This window comes from Apium graveolens, chromosome 4 (assembly GCF_009905375.1).
Source record: "Apium graveolens cultivar Ventura chromosome 4, ASM990537v1, whole genome shotgun sequence".
Classification (NCBI taxonomy): Eukaryota; Viridiplantae; Streptophyta; class Magnoliopsida; order Apiales; family Apiaceae; genus Apium; species Apium graveolens.
Genome location: NC_133650.1, coordinates 104,435,604 through 104,462,009, shown reverse-complemented (window position 1 = coordinate 104,462,009; position 26,406 = coordinate 104,435,604). Strand labels below are relative to the sequence as shown.

The following is a 26,406-nucleotide window of genomic DNA, read 5'->3' as shown; positions in this document are numbered from 1 at the left end:
CTGTAATTATCGGAGACATCGAACGAGGAAATATAATTAGATTATACGAACCCAAATTACGTGTCGTGACAAAAATATTTTATGAATAATTGATCACCCTATTTTCCAAAACGACGAGTGTATGTACTTTCCGAAAACAAACACCGAACCAAGTTTCAAAGATGTGAACCATAATTGTTATGTGTATTAAAATAATACATATAAATATAAGTTGGATTATGAAATCGTACGAGTAGAATAGGATAGTGATGTGATGTTAAGCAGAGCGATTATCTGAATTAGGGTATTTTAACCCTGTAGGTCCTCGTCGGAAGACCCGGGATTTGACGTTGGACTAGGAGTGATCTAGCGATTAGATGTTGAGATTAACGAAGTTCCAATCGAAGGGCCTGAGTGTTGGGATCATATCCAGAATGGGATAATAGTTTGACAATAAGGCCGAACGTTCAAGTCGAACCAAAGTCAACTAGTAGTAGCGATTAAAGCTTATTGAGGCAAGTATTCCTGGTTTTTCTTTTAAAATACTGTAAATAATTATTTGTTTCTATTCTAAGTTCAGAATAGTTAAATATTTTACATTTCGCTGTAATTACTCTTATTATGCCAGTTCTTTTTATTATTGTTCCTATATTATCGATTGCTCTCTTGAGCAAATACCCATTCTTTCGGGTTATTTGCGAACCCTGAATTGTGGTGTTTTGAATTCAAAATGATTTGACATCAAAATACTCCATGGGCTGGATAATGATGATGTGTGGGAAGTTTTACTTAATCCTAAGGATCGGGACATGACCGGTGCCTTGAGATGGGCCGTAGTGCCTGGGGACCCGACTGGATCTATACAGGTAGGTATAGATATGCACTGTATCCTGACTGATCAGCAGGATATAGATGCGAGCTAGTGTCCAGTCTAATTTGTTGTTGATCGCCATTAACGGAATTCTCTCTCGAAAGGTTTCATGATTCCAAAACCGGACAAAACCCTGATTCAGGAGATGAATCGGGGAATCGCTTGTCACTTTTGGATTTATAGTTGAAGGCTGGTGACAGCCAATGTTTATTCGCTCCACTCACTCAAATAAATAGCATTGTTTAAATTTATTTAAAGATTTTGTCCGAAAGTTTTTCCTTTGGTATTAATGCTTGAAACTCAAATTATATACTTGCTGGGCATTTTTGGCTCACTCTTGCTTTGTAAATTCTTATTATTTCTGCCAGAAACAGATAAGGATAAAAGTGAATAGCTTTGATAGACTGTAGAAGTTAGAGAAATCTCTGCTACGAGAGGTTGAAGAAGTTAGAAGAATATGACAGGATCATTAGTACAAAGGTATTTGCACTTGTATTCTAGTTGTTGTAAGTTGAAGAAGATTAGATTCTTGTTTCATACCATAACCTGTAAACGATCCGGATTCAAGGGGTTATTTGTTTATTGTTTTATTTTATGTAAAGATAGTTTAGTGACACCAAATCTTGACCCCGGATTTGGATTGTTACAAACAATCCCCCTTCAACCGGACTTTCTATAAATATTAGTATTAACTTTTTCTATGTAATCTCGAACAACTTTACTAAAACTAATAACCATACTTTTTTAACTCCATCTTAGTTTTAAATTGTTTTAATCAAAGCAATTTAGAATAATGAATTCCTTAGGGTTTAAAAAACTGATTATTAAATATATAGATCGTAGTATGACACATTTATAATTTTCTTTATCAAAAAATACAAATAAAAAATATTCTTCAATTTTTGTTAATGCCGTAAATTATTTAAAATAAATTATACTTGCTAACAGTTTTATTTTAAGAAATATTACCCCCTTCCCTCTCTAGGTAATATGTCTTATTAATTATGAATGGAACTTATCAAAAATATTATTTTAGGCCTTTTTTCGTCCATTTTTTAAAAAAATTTGTGAAATTTTTTTACAATTAAAATCAGCAAAATGCAATTCTTTTATTGTTTTTTAGTAAAATAATTAAATTATGTTTTTGGTTGCATTTTAGATTACATTTAATTTAAGAGTAAATATAGATTTATAAAAAAAATCAATATTTTTTTCCAAAATTTGAGGGGTCGATTTTTATAGGTTATTTTCTCATTAATGCAAATAATTTCACAGTGTTTTATTTTGAGTATGTTACTAATTGAAATATGATTTATATCTTTTTGGAAATTATTTCGAAGAATTATTTTAGTATATTTAACACCACTATTGATTTAGTTGATGCAACTTGTTTAGCTATCGAATTACGAAAAATTATTTTAATTACTAATTTTGAAATTACAATTACATGTGATTGTGTTTTATTTTAATTGTAAATATAATTGTAAAATTGCAAAAATATTTTCGCAAATTCTTTTTTCAAACAATTACATCTTTGCAAAAACTTTTAAAAAGAATATATTTTGACAAAAATATTTCTATATATGTATATTTTTCGAGAAAGTCCCTTTTATACTATACTATAATAAGCGAAACATGATTTTGTAACTCCTTAGTTTTGATGATTACAACACAGCAAGCCATCATGTTGTTATTTAAGACCGTTTATAGGATATATCAGCTTAATGATATTGTTGTTTAAGTATCATGACAACAAGCTGTCATAAGACAGTGATCTATTTCAGCAAGCTATGATCACGTTATTCAGAATAACAGCAAGCCAAGATGGACAGTCCAGATTCAACAAGAAAACAGATTTTCAAGGAGAAATTTTAGGAATCTCTTTTAACGAATTGTAAGGACTTTAGTTTGTTTAATCATCAAACTCTATCTCCTACAAACCTGATTAAAACGTTTTATACTCATACAAAATAAAAGAGGCTTTTACTGAACATTATACATTCTTTCTCTCTTCTATCAAACGTATACATGAACGTTGGAAACCAACGTAACGAACTTAAACGTGAGAATTAAATTCTAACTGTTGTAAGTTATTGAGATTGTTTTGAACGTTAGTGTATGTTAATATATGAGGTTTCTTGCAGTTTTTTTTTATGATGAACTAATTGTAGCAAGAACACCTACAACTCATTGCTTTCATTGAAACAAAAGATTCTCTTGAGCTCTTGATTATATATATGTTATATCTTAGAGAATCTATAGTTTGAGTTGTAATATCTTTATTATTTGATTTGTATTGTTCAATTTGTATTGTGTAGTTGTTGGATAGTTGGCTAAGGGAAACAAGGGTTTGGTGAACTAGTGCTAGAGAAGTTTGTACTACGGGGTAGTATAGTACTTAGAGGGCAGGTTGAGAAACCGGGTTTCAGCAAGCCATTATCAGCAGCTGGGATAAAAGGAGATATATTATTGTATCTTGTAGTTGTAAACTTATTGTGATTCAATAATATATTTTCTTACCAAGTTGGTAAGGGACTAGGGCGTATACCATAGGGGATTAGGGGTCGAACCTGGCTAAAATTCTTATGTGTTCTTATTACTTTTCTGCATATTAATTTCTGCACTGTATTTAGTCATCTCAATTTGCTATCATTGTCAGATTATTGAACTGTTTATAAAATCTCAGTATGTTACTATCGGGTAAAATTTAAAACTAATATTAGTTAGCCATAATCACCTATTCACCCCCCTCTAGGTGTATTTTCAATTGGTATCAGAGCTTTGGTATATTAATCTTTCTGTAACAGGAATAGTATTCGATCGAAATGGCTGACAAATATCCGGAAGGAACGTCGGATTACCGAGCACCTCTCTTGCTTGGTACAGAAAACTATTACTGGTGGAAAAGTCGCACATAATTCTACCTATCCAGGGAGCCACTAGCATTGAGAGTTGTTCAGAAGGTTCCATTTGAGTTCAAGGACAAAGAAGGTAAAGTGAAAGACATTGATGATCTCACGGAGGCTGAACTACTCAAATACAATTTCAATGGAAAGGCTAGGAATTCTCTCATGAATGGGTTATGTCCTAAATGTGATAAATTCTCTTCATGCAAATCAGCTAAAGAGATATGGGATACTCTGGAATTGTATCACGAATGATCCAAGAGCTTAAAGAAGGTGAAATTGAGCAAACTAATGAATGAGTTTGGAAATTTCAAGCTTCGAGATGGAGAAACTATTCGAGAAAGTCAAGCTAGATTCCAGACAAATCTGAATGCCTTAAAGCAACTCGGCAAACATATCCCTCAAGAGGAAATTAACATGAAGATAGTTAGTGTTGTGTCATTTATCTATGTACCAAAGGTAACAGCTTTGGAATCCTCTCCAACTATATATACTATGGATCAATTGGATGTTTTTGCAGAATTGGAAAAATTTGAAAGAAAAATCAAGGAAAGCCAGTCAAGTTCTATGCAAGATCCAGTTGCTCAAATGAAGCAGTTAGCTCTTAACACTAATAACAGCTTACTGGAATCTGAAGATGAGTCAGATGAAGAACTAGCTTTAATATCCAGGAAGATCAGAAAGATGATCGAAAAGAAGAACATGCTGCAAAGAGATAAAGGAAGATTTTTCAACAACAAGAAGGTCAACAAGGATTCTAAAGATCAGACATGCTTTGAATGTGGAAAGCCAGGCCATTATAAGCGGGACTGTTACAAATTAAAGTCAAAACATCAAGTTATCTTCAAGGATAAGAAGAAAGCTAAAGCTCTAATGACTTGGAGTGATGATGACTCAGTTTCCAGTGATGATTCAAGTGGAGACATGGTTAATCTTGCCCTAGTTGGACTTGATGATGATTCTGTTCGAGGAAATTCAGAAAGTGGCTATCTAGAAAGTGATTCAGAAGAAGATCAGAGTGAGGTAAACTCTTGTAAATATAATTTATCTTCTAAAAATATTGTTTTAGAACCACTAATCATGCAGGAATGTGAGGATGTATCTGTTAGGCCTCAATGATACTATAGAAAGGGGTTGAATATAGTATCTACAATCAATTCGATTATAAACACAAGTTTGTAACAGAAAACAAGTTTATTCAATATATCAAACTCTGTTACATTAGGTTTAATCTACTCTCTCAGTGATGTATGATATCACTAAGAGCTGCTAGGGTTACAATAAATAATATTCTCGTGAATGATAACACATATAGTGTAAACCCTAATCTGTGTTTATATACTACACAATTACAAGATATCTCCTAATTGATATGATATGTTCTGTTTCCTAAAATACATCAATCAGAGATTATCTACTGTAGTCCTTTAGCTGTACAACTCTCCAAGCATATCTTCTTTTATTTAATCCAGATCCTCTCCTGTAAATCAGCCGCTTTTCATCCCTGAAGTGTATCCGCACTTAAGTTCTGATGTAAGTCCTGGTGGCTTAAGTTTTGATTACTTCCTGTCTTCAGTAAGCTCTGATTTCCAGTTAATTTCTGATAGTAAGTTCTGAAACTAAACAAATCAGATTAGACATGACATCACAAATATATCTAACAATCTCCCCCAACATATAAATTATAAAAATATACAAGTTTATAGATTTGATGATGTTAAAAACATTTAAGTACAAATGCAATGAGAGTTTATATGTACAACTAAATATAACTTACAGTCCATGCAGCTTTTACCAAATTCACTGAATCAGCCTGAATCCATAATGATTCCTTACAAAGTCTGATACCAGCTTGGTCTCTGCATTTTTTTTAACTTCAAGTAACTGAGCTTTGACTTGCTGCAGTTCTTCATCTTCAGTATCACCAATCTGATATATGGCAGCTCTGAGTGTAGAAATTTGATTTCTTTCAAGTCCATCTCCCAGTATGATTACCCTTGGATGTGTAGAATCTTCATTATAGCATAGGCATCTTCCTTTCAGAATTACTTCTACCTTAGCAGAATTCTTCCTCATAGGAATTTCTCTTCCATCATCCTCAGTCATCATTGGAGTATACCCCGTCATTCTTGCACCAGAAATTCTGAGTAAATCTCTTATTGTCTTCAGAATATATTCTGACCATTTCCTGGTTACATCAGAATTTACCTCTAGTAGATAATGAATATATTGGAGCTCTTTGACAGATTTCTTTAGCACATCAGAGTCAGATAATCTATAAGTTATGCCATCAATCATAAATAAGATCAATTTCTCTTTTTCTTCATAACCATCATGAGTATCCATCACTACTTGAGCAGAAAGCACTTTGTCAAGGTGCTTCTGTGTGATCTCTTCATATGTCTTGTCAGTCAATATGAATGGATCTCTAATATCAACTTATATCCCAGTCTGGAATTTCTCTCTGTCAGAACCTAATCCATAAGTTTCTCTAGCTTGCTTGGCTTCTTTCCTTTCTTATTCCTCCCTTGCATAGCAGATCTATCAGAGTTCTTGCTACCAGACATTCTCTGATGAGAACTTGTCTGTTGAGTGGGAATTCTGCTCAGCTGCTTCCCTTGACTTTGACCTCTACTCTTTTCAGAGTTTCCCTGGTCATCTCCATGATCATCATTTTTCTTCAGTGTTTGGCTTGGTGAGCATTTGGACTTAACTACCTTCTCCCTCTTTTTGGCATCATCTGTCAGGAGTAGAGAAAGAAGGAGTTCCACTGAATATTGGATCTCATTTAACTGAGTCTGTTAAACAGCTTGATTTTGTAATACCTCATCAAGTTGGGACTGCTGCTTGGCTTGAACAAGCTCAATAGCATCCACTTTTTCTTGAATTGGTCTGATAAACCTCTTCTTGTCTAGATCTTGCATCATGTCTAGCTTATCAGCTGTTTCCTGAAGTTTATCAACCTTTGCATGAGTCTTGGAGTGTTGACCTTGTAGAGTTCTTGTACTGAGAGCAGTGACCTTTAGTTAATGCTTGAAGTCAGAACTTGTCAGCAACTCATCAGCTTTTGAAACATGTTCTCTCAGAACATGTGGTCTGGGAATAAAATCAGTATCATTCCATTTATGCATCCACTCAGCCCCTCTAAAGGTTTCCTCCCGTGGAACTGGAGCAGCCTCTTCCTCAAACTGGAATAATGCCTCCTTTCCTGTAGGCACTGGAGTGTTTACCAGAGCTGACTCTCCAGAACTTGCTAGAATCTCCTCATCTAATTATTTTTCTGAGAAATATAACCATTACAGTAAATACCAAAAATAAGTCAAGTAAATAAATAACGCCACGCAAGCATCAGGATTTGCATCAGAACTTGACTATTATCAGAATTTAACGGTCATCAGAACATGACTTATGTACTCAAAAAGTGAATGACCGTTTCTGTGTTTCTTCACATAAATACTGACTAGTTTCTTCAGAGTTTAATCATCAGAACATAATCAGAACTTGTCCTCAGAATTTATGCAAATAATACTTAACTGTTTATCAGAAACAACTTAATCACCACAGTAATTTTCATCATTCATATGGAGTGATAGTGTGTGTATGTGCAAATGATCAGATAAAGATTAAAGTCTGATAAACTTCAATATATCTTATAAATAAGGCATAACTAAGAAAAATGCTTAAAATATGTCTTGAATTGTGAAGTCTACTGTAGAATAAAGTTATGCAAGAATCTACCTCAACTGTTTGTGCTTATTTTATGCATCTGTTGAAATTATTTTGGCAAGGGCTTCTCAGTGTAAATGAGTTACAACTGCCATCAGAATTAATGTTGTTATCAGAATATTTCTCCAGTAATCAGAGAATGTGAAAAGTCACCAAGAAAAATTAATTTGCTTTTCTAATGCATATAACTTAATACCAGCAATGCACTTGGATCTTCCCTTTCACATAAATTACTCTAGATCTCAAAGGAGTACCTGATTTAAATTTTTTCTTTTCTTTTATTTTCTTCAAATAAGTGAGGCTTATCAAGCATATAGTTCATTCTTAAGATTTACTAACATCAGAATTTGACAGATAAGAAGCAATAATCTAATTTGTGACTTAGTAATAAGATACAGGAAGTAAATTTGACTAAGATCAAAATCATAATTTGCTTGTGTTATTGATTTCCACATAAATAACTAATTCAAACATGGGATACATAGTTTGTTAAAGACTACTAAGTCAGCATCTAACAAGATAATCCTAATTGGGTTGAATAGTCATAAAATATTCAAAACACTTTCAGAATTTATAGAATCATATCAGACAATAAGTAGTGTTTAATATGTTACAATTTAAGCACATATTACATTGAGATAGGAAAATCTGTAAACACTGATCATAAAGTCTGATGTATGAGAACAAAAACTAAACAGATTTTGAGAAAGAACCTGAAACCATTCCAAGTTCATTTACCAGTCTTGTAAAAGTAGCTTCACATAGTGGTTTTGTGAAGATATATGCTAGTTGTTGATCTGTTGGAACAAAATATAATTCCACTGTACCTTCCATCACATATTCCCTTATAAAATGGTACCTAATGCTGATGTGCTTTGTCATTGAGTGTTGAACTGAATTTTCTGTCATAGCAATAGCACTTTGATCATCACCGTAAATGGGTATTTTAGAAAATTCTAACCCATACTCCAGTAAATGATTCTTCATCCACATAATCTGTGCACAACAACTTCCTGCAGCAATATATTCTGCTTCTGCAGTTGATGTGGAAATTGATTTCTGTTTCTTGCTAAACCAAGAAACCAATCTGCCTCCAAGAAATTGGCAGCTTTCACTAGTATTTTTCCTGTCTATTTTGCATCCTGTAAAATCTGCATCTGAGTAACCTATTAGCTTAAAATCTGATTCCCTAGAATACCACAATCCTAGATCAGCTATACCCTTGAGGTACTTGAAAATTCTTTTCACAGCTATTAGATGAGGTTATCTTGGATCAGCCTGAAATCTTGCACAAAGACAGGTAGCATACATAACATCTGGTCTACTTGCAGTTAAATAGAGTAAAGAGCCAATCATACCTCTGTAGTTAGTAATATCTACCGATGCTCCAGTATCTCTATCTAACTTAGTGGCAGTGGCCATGAGAGTTGATGCAGTAGAACTGTCTTGCATTCCAAATTTCTTGAGTAAGTTTCTGGTGTACTTGGATTGACTGATAAAAGTACCTTCTTCAATTTGTTTGACATGAAGTCCCAAAAAATAACTCAACTCTCCCATCATACTCATTTGATATCTTGATTGCATTAACTTGGAAAATCTTTCATAAAGTTTTGTATTTGTAGAGCCAAAGATGATATCATCCACATATATGTGTACCAAAAGTAAGTCCTTTCCATGGTTGAGGTAGAATAAAGTCTTGTCAATTGTGCCTCTGTGAAATCCACCTTCCAGAAGGAATTGAGCCAGAGTCTCATACAATGCTCTAGGAGCTTGCTTAAGGCCATAAAGTACTTTGTCAAGCTTGTAGACATGATTTGGAAATTTTGGATCTACAAAGCCTGGAGGTTGTTCAACATATACCTCTTCTTCCAATTCTCCATTGAGAAAAACACTTTTCACATCCATTTGAAAGACTTTAAACTTCTTGTGAGCAGCACAATCCAAAAAGATTCTTATGGCTTCCAATCTAGCAACTGGAGCAAATGTTTCATCATAGCCAATACCCTCATGTTGAGAGTAACCTTTAGCAACCAGCCTTGCTTTGTTTCTTATAATTATGCCATCACTGTCAGTTTTATTTCTGAACACCCATTTTATACCAACAATTAATTTGTCCTTTGGTCTTTGTACTAGGGTCCAGATTTTATTTCTTTCAAATTTATTTTACTCTTCCTGCATTACTTGCACCCAATCAGCATCTTGAAAAACTTCTTCCACTTTCTTTGGTTCAGTCTGAGATAGAAAAGAATGATAGAGACATTTATTTGTTGTTGCTGTTCTAGTTCTGACACCTGCTTCAGGATCTCCAATTATTAAGTCAGGTGTGTGTAATTTAGTCCACTTCCTTGCAGATGGAAGTTGATCTCTAGAACTGGATCCTCCCCCATGATCCATGCTGTCTCCATCAGCATTTTCTGATGCTCCCCCTGAAGTTATGCTCTCTGAGATTCCAGAATTTGAGTTGGATCCTTCAGGAATTGAAGAATTAGAGTTTCCAGAATTGTCAGAATTTGGCTCATCAGAACTTGATGAACCATAACTTGAAGAGCCAGTGACTGGTTCTGATGCTTCTTGAGAGTCTTGAGATGTGGTATGATCATCAGCTTACTCCCCCTGAACAGGTGTATTTTCCTTTAGAGCAGTTACCACAGTTTCAATGATATCAGAATTTAACCCGTTAGAACTTACAGGATCAGGATTTAGGTCATCAGAATTTACATCTTCATTTTCAAATCTCAGCTGATCATGATCATTGAAATCTTCAAGTCCAGTAATCTTTTTATCATCAAAAGATACATTGATAGATTCCATGCCAACCCTTGTTCTTAAATTGTAGACTCTGAAGGCTTTTGTGGAAAGTGGATATCCAACAAAAATTCCTTCATCAGCTTTTAGATCAAATTTTGACAGCTGCTTAGGATGAGTCTTAAGAATAAAACACTTACATCCAAATACATGAAAGTATTTGAGATTTGGCTTCTTTTTCTTTACCATCTCATATGGTGTTTTTCCATGCTTATTTATGAGTGTAGCATGCTGTGTAAAACGAGCAGTCTGCACAGCTTCAGCCCAAAAATAGGTTGGCAGCTTTGCTTCATCAAGCATAGTTCGTGCAGCTTCAATAAGAGTCCTGTTCTTTATTTATACAACTCCATTCTGCTGTGGAGTTCCAGGTGCAGAAAATTCCTGCTTTATTCCTTGCTCTTTACAGAACTCTTCCATGATTGAATTCTTGAACTCAGTGCCATTATCACTTCTTATTATTTTAACAGAATCTTTGACTAACTTATCCAGCTGTCTGACATGATCAGTTAGAGTAGATGCAGTTTCATTCTTCTTGTGCAAGAAATACACCCAAGTGTATCTTGTGAACTCATCCACTATAACCATAACATATTTCTTCTTTGCAATATACATGACATTGACTAGACTAAATAGATCAACATGCAGTAAGTGATAAGGCTCAAGAATTGAGGATTCAGTTTTGCTCTTGAATGAAGATTTTCTTTGTTTTGCCTTTTGATATGAGTCACAAAGACCATCAGCAGAAAATATTGATTTTGGCAGTCCTCTCACAAGATCTTTCTTTACTAGCTCATTTATGTTGTTGAAATTTAAATGAGAGAGTCTCTTGTGCCAATTTCAGCTTTCTTCAATTGATGCTCTGCTTAACAGACAGATTGCAGAACCATCAGAATTTATTGAAAGTCTGGCTTCATATATGTTACCATGTCTGTAACCTTTCAGAACCACTTTTCCTGTAGAATTACTTACAACTTCACAGTGTTCTTCAAAAAAATCCACATGATAACCTCTGTCACAGATTTGACTCACGGTTAGCAGATTATGTTTAAGTCCTGAGACAAGAGCTACTATTTCAATTATGACATTCCCAAGATTGATATTGCCATATCCCAGAGTCTTTCCCATGTTGTCATCTCCATAAGAAACTCCTGGGCCAGCTTTCTCTATAAAGTCTGATAGCATGGCTTTATTTCCAGTCATATGTCTTGAACATCCACTGTCCAGAACCAGGATGTTTTTCCTGTTGCCCTGGAATCACAAAGACCACTATTGATTAGTTTTAAGGACCCAGATTTGCTTGGATCCTTTGGCCTTGTTAAGTTTGTTAGCATTTGCAGCGGATTTAGTTTTAGAGTTTATGCTAACATGCTTTTTATCAGACTTTATATCAGACTTTGCATCAGAATTTACACTAGAAGGAATTACACCAATTTTCTTTAAAGAAGGTTTTATTTCATAATAATCATAGTACAAACTATGATATTCCTTACAAGTATAAATAGAATGCCATAAACTACCACAATGAAAATAAGGATTTTGTGGTTTAAACCTAACAGACTGACTCTTAACTCCTAATCTAGGAGGTAAAGAGTTTATATCTTTATTTTTCCTGCAAAAAGAAGCAAGATGGTTAGAGTTTCCACAATTATAGCATTTCTTTCTAGGAGCATTAGGAACAGGCATATAATTATTACTTTTATTCACACCTTCCTTTCCATTCCTATTTTTACTAGCTTCATTTACCTTGTTCACATTTTTAATCTCTTTCAGCTTATACTTAAGCTGCTTCTTTGTCATTAAGCCAATGTTTACCAAAACTGGTTTATCCTGTTTTAATTTGTCAAAAGTTGACTTTTCTTTTACTTCTATTTTATAGTCTTTCATCTCTTCAGAATCAGGCACAACAGTTTTTGCAACAAATTTAACAGGATTTACCTTTGGCTTTTCAGTCTGTTTGATAGCAATTGGCTTAATTGGCAAAGTCCCTTTCTCACTTTTACCATCTTTATAACCTAACCCCTCTTTTCAGTTTCCACTACTTAGAATATTTCGAGTTGTTCTACCTGAGTTAGTCCAAGTCCTGATGATTTCTCTTTCTTTTTCTAATTCAATTTTTGGATAATCATTCTATTTAAGTAATTCATTCTTAACATACACAGCATTATCTCTCTCTGTCTGAATAGTTTTCATCTTAACTAACTCTTCTTCAAGATAACTATTTCTGTTTTTGTACTTTAGATTTTCAGATTTTAATCTTTCATTCTCTAAAGTCTGATCTCTATAGCTAATATAAATGTTTTTCAGAAATAATCTCAACTCAATAATATCTTATGTACCAAAAGCAAGAGTTGATAGAGGTACCTTTAGTTCAGCAGCATCAGAATTGCTATCAGCATTTACCATTAAGGCATATTTCACCTCTTCTTCAGATTCTGAAGTGTCTGCCCAGTTTTTCTTCTGTGTGATAAGTGTTTGGCCTTTATCACCTTTTCCTTTCTTGCAATCAGGAGAGATGTGGCCTCTTTTACCACAATTGTAGCATTTGACATTTGAGTTGTCTCCTCTGTCAGACTTTCCTCCTTTGCCTTCAGTCTTTCTGAACCCTTTTTTGTCAAAACTTCCACCTTTCCTGGAAAACTTATTACCCTTTATGAATTTCTTGTAGGCTATCTTTATGATAACCTTCACCATAAGAGCACACAGTTGCATCATCTCTGCATCAACATCCACTTCAGATAAATTTTCAGGTTCTGAATCATCATCATCAGAATCTGATAACTCTGAATCAGACTGTATGATGAGAGCCTTTCCTTTGCCTTCCTAGAGATAATTGGCTTTTCTTCAGTCTTTAAAGCAATTGTCTTAGACTTCCCTCCATGCCTCTTCTTTTTTTGCTCCATCTCAAGTTCACGATTCTTGAACATCCCGTAAATTTCATCAAGAGACATATCAGCAAGTTTATAGTTGTCTCTTATTGTAGTAGCTTTCAAATCCCACTTTTCAGGAAGAGCTAGTAGGAATTTCAGATTTGAATCTTCTGGATCATATTCCTTATCCACTAATGACAGGTCATTCAACAGCTTTGTGAATCTGTCATATGTATCAGTTAGTGACTCATCAGATTTTGAGTCAAAGTGCTCATACTCCTGTGTGAGTATTTTCTTCCTGTTCTTTTGATGGCATTGGTTCCTTGACATCTCACTTCCGATGCATCCCAGATTTCTTTTGCAGTCTTACATCCAATCACCCTGTTTGACATGACATTGTCAAGTGCACTATAAAGCAAGTGTCTTACTTTTGCATCCCTGCCTAGTGAAGAGATGTCTTCAGTGGTAAGTTCTCTCTTTTCTTTGGGAATCATCTTCTGTGGCTCATTCCCAACTGCAACAGAAAGCTTTGTGGGCTTGTATAGACCATCATAAATTCTATCTAAATATTCTGGATTTGTAGCTTCCATAAATATGGCCATCTTCACATTCCATACAGGGTACTCAGACACCCTGAGCATAGGAACCCTAATGGTTTCATATCTACTGGTGTTTTGAATGGGTTGAACCTTTGTAGGTTCTTGAGGGTATTGTGTTTTTGATTGATCAGACATAATTGATTGTTTTTTTGGATCTTAACTGTTTATAAGCTTAACAGATTGGCTCTGTAACCACTTGTTAGGCCTCAATGATACTATAGAAGGGGGTTGAATATAGTATCTACAATCAATTCGATTATAAACACAAGTTTGTAACAGAAAACAAGTTTATTCAATATATCAAACTCTGTTACAGTAGGTTTAATCTACTCTCTCAGTGATGTATGATATCACTAAGAGCTGCTAGGGTTACAATAAATAATATTCTCGTGAATGATAACACATATAGTGTAAACCCTAATCTGTGTTTATATACTACACAGTTACAAGATATCTCCTAATTGATATGATATGTTCTGTTTCCTAAAATACATCAACCAGAGATTATCTATTGTATTCCTTTAGTTGTACAACTCTCCAAGCATATCTTCTTTTGTTTAATCCAGATCCTCTCCTGTAAATCAGCCGTTTTTCATCCCTGAAGTGTATCCGCACTTAAGTTCTGATGTAAGTCCTGATGGCTTAAGTTCTGATAACTTCCTGTCTTCAGTAAGCTCTGATTTCCAGTTAAGTTCTGATATTAAGTTGTGAAACTAAACAAATCAGATTAGACATGACATCACAAATATATCTAACAGTATCTATGGGAGAATATCATTCTTATAAAGCTGAAAATAGCAAGTTAAAAGAGAAGAATGATTATCTCAAGACCATGATACAAGATTTGATGACCAAAGTGGATACCTGGATTGACAAGAAGGTACCTACACAAGCTGACAAAGAGGCTGAAATCAAGGATCTTCAAGCTAAAGTCAGTCATGTGGAAAACTTCAATAAAATTCTCCTCAAAAGAAACAAGACTCATTTAATGGAGATCACATAGCTAAAGAAGGAGATTGAAGCAAGGGATGAATGTTTGGAACTGTTCAAACTCAGAGAAGCAATAAATGCATAACCTACAAATCAAGCAGAAGAACCATCTCAGCAAGCTGAAATTATAAGTCAGCAAGCTGAAAAGATTTATCTGCTCACAAAGGAAGTCGAGGATCTGAAAAGTGGCATGAGATCTTTTGTACAAGGAGAAGAGAGTCTCAAATCAATGTTGAACAATACAAATATTTCATTGGTCAGAGAAGGAATTGGAATGAATGCCAACAAGAAGGACAAAGCTCTAAGATATGAAGGAAAACATGGCATACCCTATGATTATGTTATGCCTTGGAAGATATGCAACATATGTGGAAAGAAAGGGTATCTGGAAAAACATTGCAGAGTTCAGAATGGACAGAAATCATACCATGGAGGAAATAAACAGAAAATAGCTTACTATGGTCAGAATGGCAGAACAAAGATAGCTTACTATCATCAGGCTGGCAGAGTTAAATCACCTAGATTTATCCAAAAATGGATAAAGAAATCTGATTTACATGTTTTATATGTTTTATCTGCTAACCATGTTGGATCCAACAAACTTTGGGTACCAAATGGTTGAGTTGTTTTATTTGTTTTGTAGATGTGTCTTGCCGCACGAGTCAAATCAACTCAATGGATCTTAGATATCGGATGTACTAGGCATATGAGTAGAGACAAAGCACAATTCTTGAGTCTTCAGATGAAAAAGGGTGGAAGAGTGACTATTGGTGATAGCAAAACTCTTCAAATCCTTGGAAAAGGTAAAATAGGTAATAAACACATTTCAACTGATAAAGTTCAATATGTTAAAGGTCTAAAATATAATCTTCTTAGTATAAGTCAGTTATATGATGATGGTCATAAGGTTGATTTTGGTATTGAGAAGTGTATTATTACTATTGGTACTAACAAAGCCCCCCTAGTTGCTAGAAGGGAAGGAAATATATATATATTTTGGACTTTGAGTTGCAGAAAACAGCTTGCTGTCTTGCTGCAATAGACATGGATCCTTATGTTTGCCATAAAAGATTGGGTCATGCTCACATGGACTTGCTTAATAAGCTTTCAAAGAAGAAACTAGTCAGAGGTTTATCCAAAATCAAGTATGTCAAGACTGAGGTGTGTACGGCATGCCAATTAGGCAAGCAAATTAGAAGTACTCACAAAGCAAAGAAGATGGTAAATTCGATGTTAAATCTTATAAAGCTATTTTTATTGGTTATTCTATGACTAGTAAAACCTATAGAGTTTATAATTTGTCTAAGCATATTGTTGAGGAATCTCTAGATGTTATTTTTCAAGAACCTAACAATGATCTTCCAAGAGACGAGGAAGATGATGCAGGTGAAGCTGGACAACAGCAAGCTGAAACAGAGAAGGCTACTTCAAAACAGCAAGCTGAAACAAAGACTGATTCTGGAAAAGAGCAATTTGAAACTGAAACTGCCTCTGGAAATCAGCAATCAGAAACTTCTATTCCAGTTGATATGAAATTGTAAAGATGGCAAATATGACTCTCAATGATCCTAGAGGAAATAGAGCAAAGGATAAAATGCCAATCTATGATGGTGAAGACTTCGCTCATCCATCTAAGATAAGGAAGACCTCTCATGAAGATATTTCGAAGCATTCATTTCCAAATGCTACAAAGACAGTGAATAATCACCCTCTAGAGCAGGTTATTGTTGAAATTACTGATGGACTCAAGACAAGGAAGGGCAATGCAAATTTTTGTGCTTATGCGGCATTTCTAGCTTAAGAGGAACCCAAGAATGTCAGAGAAGCACTCGAAGATGAAATTTGGATCACGGCTATGCAAGAAGAACTCAATCAATTCGAACGATGTGATGTTTGGGAACTTGTCAAGCCACCAAAGAATGCTTCAATCATTGGTACAAAATGGATTTTCAAGAATAAAGTGGATGAATTTGGTACCGTTACTAGAAACAAAGCAAGGCTCGTGGAAAAAGGGTACAATCAACAAGAAGGCATTGCCTTTGATCAAACTTATGTTCCAGTAGCTAGATTGGAATCAATTAGGATGCTTCTTGCTTATGCATGCTACAAGAAGATCAAGATACATCAAATGGACGTCAAAAATGCTTTTCTTAATGGATTTCTGGAAGAGGAAGTTTATGTCAAGCAACCCCCTGGTTTTGAACATGAACAACATTCAGACTATGTTTACAAGCTCAAGAAGGCATTATATGGCTATAAGCAAGCACCAAAGGTTTGGCAAGAGTCTTAGTAAGTTTTTGATCAAAAATGGCTTCGTTCGAGGTAAAATCGATCCTACTTTATTTATTAGGCAAAATGGTAATGATATTTTGATTGTCCAGATATATGTAGTTGATATAATTTTTGGATCCACTAATGATTCTATGTGTAAGTGGTTTTCTAAGTGTATGCGCAGTGAATTTTACATGAGCATAATGGGTGAGCTCAACTATTTCTTGGGACTCCAAATCAAGCAATCAAAGGATACATATATGTTCATCAGTCAAAGTATGTGAAGAACTTGCTGACTAGATTTGGATTTGAGCATGTCAAGCCAAAATCTACACCAATGAATTAAAACAGCAAGCTGACTTCAGATGAAAACGGTAAGGCAGTTGATATCAAAAGGTATAGAGGCATGATTGGTTATCTTTTATATCTTACTGCTTCTCAGCCGGATATTATGTATAGTGTATATGCTCATTTTCAATCCAAATCTAAGGAATCACACTTAAATACAGTTAAAAGAATATTTCGATATTTAAGTGGAACTATTAATCTTGTTTTATTGTATCCTATTATAAGCACATTTGATCTTTTGGGGGTATGGTGATGCAGATTATGTAGGATGTCAAAATGATAGAAAGAGCACAAGTGGTGTTTATAGGCAATGTAAGAAACAAACTTCAGTCGCATTATCCACAGCAGAAGGTGAGTATTTGGCAGCTGGTAGCTGTTGTTCTCAAATTTTATGGATGATTCAGACTCTACGAGATTTTAAAATCAAGTGTGGCAAAGTTCCAATCTATTGTGACAATACTAGCACCATCAACATATCAAAGAATCTGGTGAATCACTCAAGAACAAAGCATATTGATGTTCGTCACCATTTCTTGAGAGATAAGACTGACAAAGGTAAGATTGAATTAGTTTTTGTGCCTACTGAATATCAATTGGCAGATATCCTTACAAAACCCCTTGGCGAAGCAATATTTTCTACCATTTGAAGGGAACTTGGCATGTGTAGTGTATAATGGCAAGCTATCTTTGGAAATTTGGTAATGTTAGTTTACTATCAATTTTCATGTTAGCTTACTATGATTGTTTATTAAATGTCATAATTTATGTTTAATTTGATTTATTCATTTTGACATGCCATTATCTGTTTATTGCTGCTTACTTGTTTGTGAGTTTTGATGCTTTATCTTATTTTTTTTGACTGATAACATGTGGTAGTTTTTAATAGATAGATATTATTTTATTTTATTTTTGAATAGTTGTTAGATTTAAGATAATTATTTATGTTTTTTTAATTAATCCTAAATTTCTCCCATAAAAAGTCTATCACACTCGGGTTAGGGTTTTTAACCTTATTTCACGCTGCATCCTTTCTACCTCCGCTCCTCAATAATTACAGAGATTGTTTCACCATGGCTCGTGCAACACGTAAATTCAGCCTTCTAGCAAATCGTTCTACCTCTAAACATTATAATATTGTGGTTGATTTGGGAACCGAGAGTGCGGATGAAGTGTCTCATACCCCCGACTCTAAGAAGCTCAAGATCACCCTCTCTTTTGATTCGCCTGACTTGGAACAGAGATTTACAGAAAATGCTTTGGATACTCGTCCCATCCTTCTTGGTATTCCAGTTAATGGTAAGTTCCTTCAATAGTCTGGTGCATTTTCTTTATTTCAAACTATTGGTATGGATAGTTTTATTCTAGATTTGCCTAAGACATACTATCCTGATTTGATTTGTGAGTTTTATGCAAATCTTCATGAGGATAAGTTTGGAAATTGTGTTTCAATTATCCGTGATAAGCATATTCGACTGAATCTCCCTTTCCTTAGTACCTTAATTAAGTTTGAGAATCCTACTGAAGTTGAGATCTTTATGGGAAAATGTTATGTTGTGTTGCCATATTTCTCTATTTTGGATCAATTTAAGGTTCTTTTAGGTTCAGACAACAATGTTGAAGAAAACCCCTACCTCCATCCACTACTATAGTTACCCAAATGGCTCATTTTCTGTTTAAGATCTATCGTGCTAATTTGTGTCCTAGAGGAGGAAACAAATCTACTTTCAGTTGTCAGGATGTGACAGTAGTTACCATGATATTATCTGGTAGGGTATTTGATTTATCTCATTTGATCCTTAAGAACATGCTAGCTGTTGTGAAAAGAAGATAGGCCTGCCTGCTGGTCTTTTGTTGTCCATAATTTTTGATTCTTTTAAGCTTGATCTCAAGACTGCTGCTAAGCTAACTGTCAAGGAAGTGTTGGATTTCAAGACTATAGCCATGTTAAATTTACATATTGAGAATGGTGAGCTGGTAAGGATTACTCTAACTCTACCTCCTAAATCCTTTGATGTTGTTGTCCCTACTGTTCAATCAGATTCTGAAGTGATTCAGTTGCTTAAGGGAATACAAGATGACAATACTCTGCTATTTGGTCATGTGGTTGCTACTACAGAACAAGTAAACTAGCTCAAGAGAGAGATTAAGGGTTTGAAGGACATTCTGCTAAACTTCATGTCTGCTGCCAAACCCTCTGTTTCCCAGTCTAATGCAGATTTGGATACTGGATTGGATGATCTGGTTAATTCTGCTGAGGATATGGACAATCAGGATCAACAAGATGCTTTATTTTCTCCAAAAGAGGATGTTCTCAACACTTCTGATCAGCCCTTAACCTAGATCTTTTTGATGCTTTAAGGGGGAGAAATTTAGGAGATTTATGTTTGTTTAAGACTTGTTTCATCTGTTGGCTTATGTTGAATCTGGTGTGGTTTGTTACTTGGTTTATGTTGGATGTTTTTGTTTAAGATTTGATTTGCTTTGGTTATGTTAAGACTTGGTGATGTAATGATATGTTGCTATGTTGGTTGTGTTGGATATGCATTTGTTGCTATTTGCAATTTAATTATTTGCAGTGTTGTGTTATAAAGTATTGCTTAATTTTGAGATATGCATAGATTTAGGGGGAGTTTTATAATTCTCCTAAATGTGTGTAATCATCAAAAAGGGGGAGATTGTAACTCCTTAGTTTTGATGATCACAAAACAGCAAGCCATCATGTTGTTATTTAAGACAGTTTGCAGGATATATCAGCTTAATGACATTGCTGTTTAAGTATCATGACAGCAAGCTGTCATAAGACAATGATCTATTTCAGCAAGCTATGATCACGTTATTCAGAATAACAGCAAGCCAAGATGGACATTCCAGATTCAACAAGGAAATAGATTTTCAAGGAGAAATTTTAGGAATCTCTTTTAGCGAATTGTAAGGACTTCTCTATTATATTATACGTGTTTTATATATAATAGAGCTCAGATATAAAATGTTTTCAAGCATTAAAACAGTTTTCCTAATTTGTAGAAGTTTGTTTAATCATCAAACTCTATCTCCTACAAACCTGATTAAAACGTTTTATACTTAAACAAAATAGAAGAGGTTTTTACTGAACGTTAAACATTCTTTCTCTCTTCTATCAAACATATGCATGAACGTTGGAAACCATCCTAACGAACTTAAACGTTAGAATTAAATTCTAACCTTTGTAAGTTGTTGAGATTGTTTTGAACGTTAGTGTATGTTAAGATATGAGGTTTCTTGCAGTTTTTTTTATGATGAACTAATTGTAGCAAGAACACCTACAACTCATTGCTTTCATTGAAACAAAAGATTCTCTTAAGCCTTTAATTATATATACGTTATATCTTAGAGAGTCTATAGTTTGAATTGTAATCTCTTTATTATTCGATTTGTATTGTTTAATTTATATTGTGTAGTTGTTGGATAGTTGGCTAAGGGAAACAAGAGTTTGGTGAACTAGTGCTAGAGAAGTTTGTACGACAGGGTAGTATAGTACTTAGAGGGCAGGTTGAGAAACAGGGTTTCAGCAAGCCATTATCAGCAGCTGGGATAAAGGGAGATATATTATTGTATCTTGTAGTTGTAAACTTATTGTGATTCAATAATATATTCTCTTACCAAGTTGATAAGGGACCAGGACGTAGAGTATAGGGGATTAGTGGTCGAACCTGGCTAAAATTCTTGTGTGTTCTTATTACTTTTCTGCATATTAATTTCTGCACTGCATTTAGTCATCGCAGCTTGCTATCATTGTCAGATTATTGAACTGCTTATAAAATCTCAGTAAGCTATTATCGGGTAAATTTTAAAACTAATCTTAGTTAGCCATAATAACCAATTCACCCCTTTAGGTTTATTTTCAGATTTCGTTTAGTCGGTTGGTTAACACCTTCCTGAAAAGTATATTTATACCTTCCACGATAAAGTTTAAACAAATATAATTTAATTAAAAAATTAAATATTTATCTACTATAACTACAAACTCTATGAATTGTTATCCAACTTAATTTATAATCGAACTCAACTTCTTTGTTATATATTCCTTAAGGAATCAAACACTTCAAAAATTAATTTTAGTAATTCAAGTAATAATTTATCATCTATAACATACTATTAAAGTAAACATAATACCTTTCAAAATTTTGTCAAGGCCTTCCAAAAAATAATAATTTAAAGCATTCTACAAATTAATAATACAAAATTAATATAGTTATTCTTCGGACACTTAATAGAGAAGTAGAACTCGTGCTCACACAAGTTCTTCAGCCCATAAAACTTCTCTCTAACCTCCGTATGATAGTATAAATCACATGCGTCAACGAAACTATCGAAACACACTAAAAAATAATGTTAATCGGAGAATTTTTCAATGTTTAATATTAAAAAGTCAAGAGTTTTGTCCATTTATTCTACGACGGGTGATGCATTCATTTATTTTAAAAATATTTGATAGACTTGATTATTTAAAAAAATATATTTTAACTAAAATATAATTAGTTATTATAAATAAATTTAATTTAAAATACATATTCAATATCTATTTATTTAGGAGGTTTAAATTTTTCAATTTTTAATATTAAAAAGTTAAGAGTTTTGTCCATTTAATCTACGACGGGTGATACATTCATTTATTTTAAAACTATTTGATAGACTTAATTATTTTTAAAAAATAATTTAACTAAAATATACTTAGTTATTATAAATAAATTTAATTTAAAATACATATTCAACATCTATTTACTTTGGAGGTTTAAAAGTAACATCTTTTACACTTATTTACTTGAACTCGACCTAAATTTCTATTTACTTTAATCAGTATACTTCCCCGGACTGTTACTTTAGTGAATTGGAAGAATATAACTATTTATAACTAATAATATTAATTATAGTTAGTTATATTAAAAATGAAATATCAAAAATTTTATGAGATTTAAACAAAATAATAAATATTAATTATGCAGTTAAAAAATGATAATATTGAATCGAGTTAAAATAAAATAAATATTGAAAAATAATTTATTGGTCAATATAATGATATCAAGTAAACCAAAATAATATATACTACTCATCTGTGTTAAAAAAAATAATGTTCAATCCGAGCTAAAATTAAATTTAAAAAAAAGTTAAATTTAATTAGATTTGATTAATATAACGGAATTATATAGTAACTGATTTTCTTATACGTCTATAACATTCATATTATTTTATTAAAAAAATTAACTAATTAACATATGTTGACATATGTTAACTTTAGGAGTAGTTTAGAATATTAATTATTTTAATAAAATTACACCTAACTCGTTAAAATGATATTCATATTTAAATCAAAATAAATTTTAAAAAAATACAAAAATATGTTAACAAATGACCATAACATAAAAAATATCATTATTTGTACTTAATTTTATGCTTTAGGAATTCACAAACTAATAAAATAAAAAAAAATTATTACAGGCTCTTTTTTAAAAAAAATAAAATAGGAATAAAATAAAGCATTGATCAATTAAAAACAAACTAACAATTATGTATACATAAATTATTATTTTTGAAAAGTATTCAATAATATTTAAACCTACTATTTAGCCCGAGTTATGCTAGTATTAATATATATACATTTCTCCTAAATGACCGGATATGTACCAATTCCTGACTATCCTAGTCCTACACAGACTTCGTAGGCAATCTAACTTGGATGTATTCGAATTTAATATTTGGAAGATTCAAGAGGATAATCGATTCTTATTAACTTTATAATTATAAATTTTAAAAATTCTAAGATTTCATGTGACCGTAACTGGGAGTTGGGAACAATAAAGAAATTCTGATTTTTTTTTTAAAAAATAAAAGTAAAATTTAACAAAATTTGCAAATAAAAAAACCATCAAGAACAGAAATTACTGCTAAATTTGAATAAAATCGTTTAATCGTTTAGTTTCATATTAAATACTGTTTAGTTTAAACTTATTTTTAAAAAATTTAATTGAATACCAAACGTAACTCAATACACTGACCGTTAAAATCCCAAAGAAAAAAGAAGTTACAAGAGAATGTAGATTCCCTCCGTTATAAATAAATAGAATTGAAAGAAAAACAAAAGAACAAATTCCAGTAAATAACAAGCTGTATCCAAGTAACCTGTGCGCCTATATATATAACTTAGCTAAGTTGTCCAAAAGAGCAGCACAAAATTTAGTAGCGAAAAATCCATTGATTCATAATCTTAAGCAGCACATATATGTTTATGGCCATCCGTGGTGCATCTTCCATTTCAACAACCTCAAAGCTTCTTCTTCAAAACTACAGGTTACTTAAGCCTCTCACCACTCTTTCCTCCACCACCACCCCTCCCTCCACCATCATCTCCCCTGATACTTTCTCCGAAACACCAACACCAACCACTGCCACCTTTGGTGGCTTCGGTTCGGCTTCATGTTCTGGTTTCGGTTCTCGTTCTGGTTCACTTCTTTCTTTTGAAGATAGTAAGGACCTTTTCGCGTCAATTTCAACGGCAAAATTGTTAAAATCAACCTTAACGCTTAAAATGGCTGCGGTGGAGACCGTGGTTGATCTAGGCACGTGGGTTATAAATTCTAAGTTAATGAACGTGGGGGTGTTTAAGGATGTTGTAATGGGGTTTACTAAGTGTACATTTTATGATCATTTTGTTGCGGGGCGTAACGTTAATGAGGCTGGCGAGACTGTTAAGATGTTGTGGGATGATGGATTTAGAGGCATGTTGGATTATGGTTTGGAACATGTGGATGATAATCAGTCCTGTGATCGAAACTCCGAGGCCTTCATCAACACAGTTGATTCCACCAAGTCACTTCCTGCTACTTCTGTAAGCTTTCCTTGCTTGGATTTTGTAAAATTTCTCTCTTCTTACACAAATTTAATATTTTTATTTTAATTACCGTAAAAGTAGGATATGCATAAATCTTATAATTCTTCGGTTGTGTATTTTAAAATTCCTAGATTTGAAGTCGGGATACATTAGCATTTTTTAAAAATTTATCGTAGGAGTACGATATGCACAAATTTTATAATTTTTCGGTTGTGTCTTTTAACATTTCTAGATTTGATGTTGGGATACACTATGATCTTTTAACAGAGGATTTATTCAGCTTGGTTTGTGTAGAGATGGGAACTTTCAGAATAGTTTCCAGGAAGTTATGACTTTGTTTCGTAGATCATAATCATGGATTGAGTTATTGACCAAACCAAGGATAATATCGAATACGTAATAGTTTGACCAGATGATATGTAAGCAGTAAGCTCAAATGATTAATCTAGAAGATACATGTTTGACAATTCATTTCTCACTTTGGAACTTGTTGTTATCAAGCTAAAAGTTAAAATCAAGTCATTGATGTTGATTTACACAATATTCTTCTACATGCTTCTTTTAATCTAATGATTAAAAAATTAGTATTCAAAGAATCTAATGTGTAGCTTTCTGTTTAATTATATTTTACAGGTTAGTTCTGTTGTGGTGAAGATCACAGCAATTTGTCCAGTGAGTATACTAAGAAGAATTAGTGATTTGCTCAGATGGGAATACAAGACAAAATCAAATGATCTTCCTTGGAAACAAAACACTCTTCCAATTTTCTCTGAATCAAGCCCTTTGTACCACACTCTTACAAAACCAGAGCCTTTGACTCCACAAGAAGAACAAGACTTTCGACTAGCCCAGCAAAGGCTAACAAACATAATCGAAAAATGTCTTGCATCAAATGTTCCGTTAGTAATTGATGCGGAGGACACACAAATTCAACCTGCCATTGATTACTTCACACACTCTGCGGCAATCTTGTACAATAAAGGTGACAAGCCACTTATTTTCGGAACAATTCAAGCTTATTTAAAAGATGCCAAAGAGAGATTAGTATTGTTGAAGGCTGCTGCAGACGAAATGGGCTTGCCTTTAGGTGTGAAGTTAGTTAGAGGAGCGTATATGTCTAGTGAAGCACAGGTAGCTGCTGCTTTAGGACATGAATCTCCTATTCATAATGGAATCAAGCAGACTCATGCTTGCTATAATGACTGTGCTTCTTTTATGCTCCACGAAATTGCAAATGGCCCGGGGGCTCTTGTTCTGGCAACTCACAATTTCGAATCAGGTAACTTTTATATTTATTCATTTTAATCTAATTATACTCTTTTGTGCAAATGTATATTATTTATGTATGACCATTGTTTGACATGTTATTGGTGATCTATTGTAGGGAGATTAGCTGCACTGAAAGCGCAAGAGTTAGGGATTGCAAACGGAAACCAAAAGGTCCAATTTGCGCAGCTATATGGAATGGCAGAAGCTCTGAGTTATGGTTTAAGAAATGCAGGCTTTGAGGTGAGCAAGTATTTGCCTTTCGGACCCGTGGACCAGATTATGCCTTACCTCCTAAGAAGAGCTGAAGAGAACAAAGGAATGTTATCTTCATCGGCCATTGACAGACAACTGATGAGGTATACAGGGAGAAACAGCTTTAAAAATAACTACTTGACCATTCATGAATTTAGACGTTCATTATTTTCCCATTTCAATGATTTGTTTATTCTGCATTGCAGAATGGAGCTTAAAAGAAGACTCGCAGCTGCAGTTCTCTAAGAAAGGAGCGTTGCTTGCGTACAAGGGAGAAAGCGCAATCAACTCTGAGGGCTGTTAGATCTTAGCTACATGTTACTTTGTTTATGTACAGTTGCATATGGTCCTTGTGGTGTAAGAAGCGAAAAAGGTGTAACCTAATGCAAGTAATAATGTGATTATATGTTAACGAATTTCGAGTTTCCGTAAATTATTTCATTCGCATTAGCGTACAGCATTTCTACACCCTAAAAATGAACGGACCTAACTAACGATCTTCTTTTTCTGGTTTAAACGGAATATAAATTTGGGAGGCAGGGTAGGACTAATGTCATGTGCAACTGTATCCGTGCATAGAGATAATATTCTATATATGCAATCATATTCAGTATGATCCGTGTCATTTTTAAAAAAAATTGCACTAGTTCATGAGTCA

General features: G+C 33.7%; 1 protein-coding gene across 1 annotated transcript; it reads left to right on the top strand.

Annotated features, from left to right (window-relative positions):
* Positions 1-23,482: 23,482 nt before the first annotated feature.
* On the top strand, positions 23,483-26,199 carry LOC141718727 (proline dehydrogenase 2, mitochondrial-like). Its single transcript, XM_074521110.1, has 4 exons — positions 23,483-24,224; positions 24,861-25,506; positions 25,612-25,852; positions 25,955-26,199. The coding sequence occupies exons 1-4, from the start codon at positions 23,619-23,621 to the stop codon at positions 25,992-25,994; spliced, it is 1,533 nt and encodes a 510-aa protein (XP_074377211.1). The 5' UTR covers positions 23,483-23,618; the 3' UTR covers positions 25,995-26,199.
* The last annotated feature ends 207 nt before the right edge of the window (positions 26,200-26,406 follow it).